The following is a 7,481-nucleotide window of genomic DNA, read 5'->3' on the forward strand; positions in this document are numbered from 1 at the left end:
AACCATGGAAGCAGCCGGCCTGCTCCTCATGTAAGTTCAAGCTATGTGATTCTTGAATTTCGAAGGGTCATGGTCGAGTAAATTCAGGCTATGTAAGTTCAGACTACGAGTTTTGTGCTTGGACTGAGCAGGGGCTTGAGTAGACGGCACCAGCCCTCATCCCAGCCAAAACATCGTTCAGCCATATTTTACCCTAAACATTCGGCTCTCCGCTATTGAAACTTGTAAGCGAGAGCTTGATGGCTCTCATCTCAAACACATACAAGCGTTAAATCAAGACTCGAATGGCTCGAAACAGCCGACACTCTTTTATGGACAACTACAAATATCTAATGGGCAGGAACGATACGGAACAGCCGTCACCTCATAACAAAACCAGCCGGCCTTCATCATGGTTGTGTTACTTGCAAATTCTACCTAGCTTGCATTAAGAAAACTAGGCAAGTATGGAGGGCCGAGCATCTCACATCTCAATGGCCATCGCAAAAACAGTCGGCTATGGTTTACAAGAGCCGTCTAGTTCATATAAGCAGGCGACATTCACAGCTAACTCAGTAAACGAATGCGGGACTATGGAATGCGTAGCATACTTCCCTACACCTGGGAGTTTAAGACTGGTCGCACAGGTTGTGATACGACACTTCAAGGACAAGCGTCTCTAATAAGCAGCTGAATAGCTTCGCTCATATAAACAAGGGCTATTTGATGTAATTGTCTCTCCTAGACGCCTGATATATCAAAGCTCCCAAGTAGTGTGGGTCCTAGGCTCATAAAACTAAACCAATGAACCATTGAAATTGCATAAATTTGTGCCACAAGCTAGCAAGCAAAGGCACAACAAGACAAGAGTGTGTTCGTTATGCATGGCAAAATTTTTTTTTAATCATAATACACAAGACGGGAGTGGACGTCTAATCTTGAGAGTTTGTAAATTTTCATAACAGGCGGCTCTCGCTACCATCACAAGTCAGGCTATACGGCAATTAAAAACAGCCGGCACATCACGGCAGATGCAGCTGGCCTTTGAAATCATTGACAAAGTACAAGGTGGAGAATGGGCACCTATGATTAAAGCATCCGGCAGTAGCACAAGCAAGGGGCGAAAGCCGTATGTTTGATAGACTCCTTGCTGAGTGGAAAAATGAAGATGAATTAGAAACACAAGCGTCATAATAAGCCACCTGTGAATATGCAAGCTATATACAAGTGGCTCGGCAATCGACATCATACAACAGGCGGCATGCCAAATGATTATTGAAAACACCCCCTCGTATCTTGGTGCTATGAGATAGCCAGCTCTCTTTGATCAACCACTAAAGGAGACCGGCACCATGCTTGGCCGGATGTGAAGCTTGAGCAGGCGGCATGTAAAGCGTCGTAGCTCAAGCAGCCGGCCTCAAAACCCAAAGAGTAGTCGATTGCTTGTTCATTGCAAGCATGTGTGGGGCTTGACGCCTTGCATATCGTATAAAACCTGCCGCATGATTGTTCAGGAAGTCTCATCTTATGTGTGAGTTGTCACCATAAGCACATTATCATTATTATGATTGCAAGTAAAAAAAATAAATAAATAAAATTGCCTAAGGTTAGTAAAACCGGCTGTTTAGGCGGCACCCTATTGAAGACCGTCTCCCTTCTGTTTATGCGGCACCTTACTGAAGACCGTCCTCCACTTATTTGTGTGACAATCTATCAAGCAAGAGAGGCGACATGAATAGTAGCCGGCCCCCTATACGACGAAGTCTCGAAGCTATGAAAGCAGTCGACCCTCATTAATTTCACTAAGGGGCTAAAGACCGGCGGAAAATGTGTGGGCCGAACAACAAGGTCGCAAACCACATTAAAACAACTGTTCCCATTCGAAGAAAGTAGAGTCACCAATCCTCCATGGAAGGGAGCTAAGTCCTCCATGGAAGGGAGATAAGTGATCTATCTACTCTAACACTTGAAATTATTTCAATACTTGATACTAATTCAGAGGGGCATGTCGCCTGTACCTTTACAGTCGGCTATTCTCCATTGAGTATTTCACTCTATCATCAGAGGGGCATGCCGCTGTACCTCTACAGTCGGCTACTCTCCATTGATTATTTTACTCTATCACCAGAGGGGAATGCCGTCTGGACATATAGTTGGCTACTCTCCATAAGAAAGGGTCGACTGGTTCCAAAACAGACAGCTACTCCACTATACTCAGTTCACCAAGAACTATCAAAGGCTCATGGCTGAAATGATCAGACCAGGCGCCAAGCCAACTGATCCAAATATAAGTTTAATTCGACCTGTCCCAACATTATAGCAGGCGTCCGACGGCATCCATCCGGATGAAATTCGTCGCAGAGAGTAGCTCCCTTTTGGGTGGAACATTGTTCTATAAAATCATTACACGACACCTATACGACTGTCCCCAAGGGCAACCACGTAGCCGTTTTTGAGACAAGGATAACTCTATCACTAACCAAACCGGTGGTAGCAGTTGACATCTGAGTCGGATGACCCCCTGTATTACTTGGGATAAATTCAGGGGGTACCTCTTGAGTTAATAGCCAACAAACATTGGCGAATCAAAAGGTTCAGCCGGCCTCCGCCGCCTGGTACCTTTACTACTCAAGCAGGAGTGACGGCGACTGAGTAACACCAAAGTTAACTCATAGTCACTCTCTCAAACTTAGTATGGAGCCTAAAAGGTATGAGTCGTCCGCCTGTTTTTAGCAAACAGGGGCTCTCAACCACTACTCCTGCTAGGTTAACAACCTTTGAGTTAATAGCCAAGAAAAACTTGGCGAATCAAGGGGACTATCCGGCCGCCGCCGCCTGGTTTCCCTACCACTCAAACAAAATAGGCAGTGATTGACTAACCGCAAGGTTAACCAGTCGCCCTCCTTAGTACGGAACCTAAAAGGTATGAGGAGTCCGCCTGTTTTTTGGTAAATAGAGGTACTCGACCACTATTCTTACTAGGTTGGCTATACTTAAAGCTACCGTATGTAACCCAGCAGGCGTAGCTACTAGACAAGGAGTCTAACGCCTGTTTCTATGCAGCCACCAAAGCAGACGACCAGCCATCCCCCAACGAAATAAACTAAGTACCAAACTTAGTATATTGAATCAAAAGAGGCCAATGGCCGAATAATGCTAAACGCTTACCCCTTATGCAATAGTTGACAGTCCACCTGATCAGGGGCTATCTGCATAGTGGGGCAAAGAATCGACATCTGTCTAGTTCGGCGGCAATCATTATCATGATTGATTAACTTTGAAAATGTCATACCGCCCGAGGTATCAAAATTTTCTAAGTTAATCAAGTCCATCTCCCATTAGAACTAGACAAGATGCCGACCTAGCAAAGCTTCGAGGGTCTAACTTTCGAAAGGAGCAATCCCTCCTGGAAAGAGAAATTACTCCTTCCGAGGGGCAAATGTTTAGGGTAAAAATTACCCATGACAAATGGACCAATCCGGACCTGCCACGTGTCCACCACGTGGGCCAATTAGCGTCCGCCATTTGTCACCCTAAGAGGTCCAACATGGACTAATCAGGCCACGCCACGTGGCCTCCCATATGCTAAATAGGCAAAATGGCCACCAAGGCCCAAAGTCCGAGAGAAGCCCAATTTGCCCTGGTTAACCTAAACCTAAAATTGGCACGCTTCTCAAGACTATAAATACTTAATTAATCCTCATTAAAGGGGATTCAACAATTAATGACTCTCACCTAGAGAAAACCAAAACACATTGATCACTCCTCCCCTAGAGGAACCAGATCTCCTACCTTTACTTTCCGCATTTATCACTCCTCAAACAAGTACTTGATCGTCGGAGGCGGAGCTCCTACCACAAGGAGTCTCCGTTTGTTTTGCAGGTACAGGCGTCCGGTTCCAGTCTCGGAATTGTAACTCTCTCGCAGGACATTAGAAAACCCCGAAATAGTGGTGGTGGCATGACGTATTGGGGGTGGGGCTAGTGGCGTTTTGGGGGTGGTGGTGGGTCAAGGGTTACTAGGTCGGGGGTTACTTAACGGATTACTAGATGGGTAGGTCGGGGGCTACTTAAGGGGTTACTAGATAGATTACTTAAGTGGGGTTACTTGAAGGCTTACTTGGGAGGTTATTTAAGTGAGGTTACTTGAGGGGTTAGTGGAGGGGTTACTTAAGTAGAGTTACTTAAGGGGTTACTAAGTCAGAGAGGTTACTTAAGGGGTTACTAGATGGGTTATTTGGTCCGATCAGGGGTTAATTGGTTGGAGGGGTTACTTGGTTGATGGGGTTACTTTGTCATTTGCTGATTTGACACCTTGCCGCATGGTGCGGCCAGCCGCACCAGAAACACACTGTAAAAAAAATACTACTCCCTCTGTCCCATTTTACTTGCAATATTTTGACTGGACACGCTTGCCGATGCACATGTTTGACCGTTGATATCTTTTATTATATATTTATATAAGTTATAAAAAGTTTATATTAAGAAACTATACATTAAAATAGACCCAACAACATCTTACATGATTACATTGACTTTCATATACTAGTTTAAAAAGATGGTCAAAGGGAGATGTGTCAATAGTGCAAAACGTCAAACCATTGCGAGTAATTTGGGACGGAGGGAGTACATAAGAACCATAAACTTTAGGAAAGTCTAATAAAAATTGGTGTATGCTAAATCTAAGTTTACCTAGTTTACTGTTAAATAAAATGGTATTAAACAGTAAATTGTAGTCGATTTACTTAATTAAATCATAAGAATTTAATCTTATTAAACTGTCATTAAAAAAATAATAAAAAATTGAAGAATAAAAACTTTATTTGGGAAACATTTAACTTAAGGAAAGTTACGAGTAAAACTATAGGAAAGTGTATCTTATCAAAAAAAAAAAAAAAAAAAAAAAACTATAGGAAAGTGTAGCGGACAAAAGTACCTGTTTATAAGGTATGCTTAGTTATAAGAAATAAGATTGAGCCGTCTTAGCTCAGTGGTAGAGCGCGTGGCTTTTAACCACGTGGTCGTGGGTTCGATCCCCACAGACGGCGTTTTTTAAACGTTAAACAGTTTTGTTTCGAATTATTCATTTAACTTCCTCAAAAAAAGCTTAATTGATTTGATTCAGGGTTTTATTTTTCTAAGTACAAGGTTTTTATTTACTATTAACTTTTTTTTTTCCTTTTTGAAAGAATACTTACCATTAACTTATTAAGCAAACATTAGGTTTTTGGCTTAATTAATTGGTTTGAGTCAAGGTTTTGCATTTTTTTTTTTCTTCAACCAAGGTTTTTACTGCTCTGTAGTCCATACTATTAAGCAAACAATAGATAAATATAATTGTAGTTTTTTAAAAAATAGATAGATATAACTCCGTACAAACAAAATTACAATTGCCCGATATTACAAAATTACAAATTTTTTTAAAAGTTTGAAATTAACCTACAAACGTGAAGTAGCACTATATAGATGATACATCATACATGTTTTAAAGGCAGGAAACTAGGCACAAATTTGATATCATCCATAAAACCCATTCCTTGTATCTCAATAGACTTTTCTTCACTCCTTTCATCTTTCGGATCAAGAAGATACAACTTTCTAGAATTAGAGGAGTAGATCAAAATCTTTCCATCATCATATACTCGAATAATCTTAAATGGATAATCAAACTTATTACATTGAGATTCACCTATTACAAACGCCTTTCTCCAAGACTCTTCCATCATCCAAACTTCCACATTTTCATCGCCAAACCTGTTTATAGCTATGTAGAGAGACTCTCCCAACACACCTAAAGACCCTACGTAAAAACTCGATTCGAGCATGACACTTGGCGTAAAGACTAACTCAAGTTCCTCCTTTTCCATGTCTAGCTTTAGAATTTTAGTGTCTCGATCCACAAGACAATACAAAGAACCTTCCCAAACCACTGGATTTTTAAATTTATGAATAGTATCATTCTCAGTGTACTCGCGATATAACGGATGATCATGAGTAATGATTCTTTTTCTCCAATTTGTACATTCGAATTTGTTATTGTTGTTTATTGTGAGGATCTCATAGCTTTTCTCCAAAAATCTGACCACCTTATATTTTCCTATTTTAGGGACGTAACCAAATGCATACCTTTCTAAACTGTGGCAAGTAAAAATCAATTAATTAACTTTCAATTGGTAAAAATTATAAAAAAAATTTCTACCTAATAAAATTTAAATAAAAACTACTTCCTCTGTTTTAGTATTATGGGGAGGGAATCGAACCACTGACCCCAAGGCACTCTGAGGATGCTTTTTTTACTTGCTTTGTACCGCTGAAGCAAACTCTATTATCATGAATAGTATCCATTGTTTAATAATTATAAAGTATTAAGAAGGAAGGTTTTATTATACAATTTTTTTTTTTTAATTTTTTTTTCCGGGGGTAGCACGTGTCCCCCCCGGGTTCCAATGTAGATTCGCCAGTGTGCATCAACAAGCGTAATACAAAAACAGGTCAAATAAAAAAGAACGTATTTAAGAATATGCGAGCCATAATGATTTTTGTAGTCTTGAAAACAACATATGTAAAAGTTTGTATGTTAAAATTATTTAATAATTTGGTTTATATACTACACACAATTTTAAAAATTGTAAAAGAAATTATGTTCAACTAACTTGATCGAGATTGAATTGAGATAAGAGTATCAATTAAACACTAACCTCCTTGTTGTTGATAATTCAATAATTTGAGGAATCGTGAGGTAACGACGATTGATAGGATCTACAAGGAACATGAACGTCTCAGCACGAGCATTATAATAATAATGCTCATCATACCGCCATAACCTTACAAGGAACAAACCGTTGCACGAAGCCAAAACTTCAATTCTTTGCAGCATCATCATATCCTTTCTACTAAATGCAGGTACGAATTCCATGTTAAGACGGGTTATGATGAAGTCGTTACGATTGGAGTCATACTCAATTAAGGACATCCTTGTATCATACAACGATGATGTATACGCTATGAAACTACATGGATGAATATTATCGTACGTTTGATAAAATTGAGGAAACTTTGGGTCTGAAATTATACTATGAAACTCTTTATTGTGTAACAATAAAGGTTTCATGTTATAAAGACTACTAATTGGAAGTCTACATATTATGTCTGTCAACAATTCTTTTGGAAGCTCCATGATTCTTGTTTTTTCTTCATCATACGAATCGTTTTTGGGCACGACACTTAAACTAATTTTGGATGCCATTGATTTTGAACTACGATAGGCTACTTGGGTTTTATAATAAAGATTCTTGTAATGTTTTTTTGTTTTTTTTTTCTATGAAATCTATTGATTTGATGATGTTAAATTGTTTCGATTCGACTATTATTTATGATAAACTTTAGTAAAATTGAAATAGGAAACCAAACACTATTTGAAAACATAACCAAGATTGAGGGAAAATAAAACTTTTGGAAAGTCTAGTCACTACAAGAAAATAACCTTTTCGTAGCGATTATTTT

General features: G+C 39.5%; 1 protein-coding gene and 1 non-coding gene across 2 annotated transcripts; one reads left to right on the forward strand and one right to left on the reverse strand.

The window, feature by feature from the left end:
* Positions 1–4,954: 4,954 nt before the first annotated feature.
* On the forward strand, positions 4,955–5,026 carry TRNAK-UUU. The gene has a single exon. It is a non-coding gene; the product is annotated as a tRNA-Lys (tRNA).
* A 426-nt stretch (positions 5,027–5,452) lies between these two features.
* On the reverse strand, positions 5,453–7,224 carry LOC110731049. Its single transcript, XM_021910900.1, has 2 exons — positions 6,677–7,224; positions 5,453–6,113 (listed from the first exon to the last, which is right to left on the reverse strand). The coding sequence occupies exons 1-2, from the start codon at positions 7,222–7,224 to the stop codon at positions 5,453–5,455; spliced, it is 1,209 nt and encodes a 402-aa protein (XP_021766592.1).
* Positions 7,225–7,481: the final 257 nt, after the last annotated feature.

The sequence above is a fragment of the Chenopodium quinoa genome, unplaced genomic scaffold, assembly GCF_001683475.1.
Source record: "Chenopodium quinoa cultivar QQ74 unplaced genomic scaffold, ASM168347v1, whole genome shotgun sequence".
NCBI classification, from domain to species: Eukaryota; Viridiplantae; Streptophyta; class Magnoliopsida; order Caryophyllales; family Amaranthaceae; genus Chenopodium; species Chenopodium quinoa.

Excerpts from the sequence above, each read along its gene's own strand:
- LOC110731049 (XM_021910900.1), bottom strand. The coding sequence starts at position 7,224 with ATGGCATCCAAAATTAGTTTAAGTGTCGTGCCCAAAAACGATTCGTAT. Across the intron at positions 6,114-6,676 it reads GAATTATCAACAACAAGGAG|TTTAGAAAGGTATGCATTTG; the intron begins GTTAGTGTTTAA and ends TACTTGCCACAG.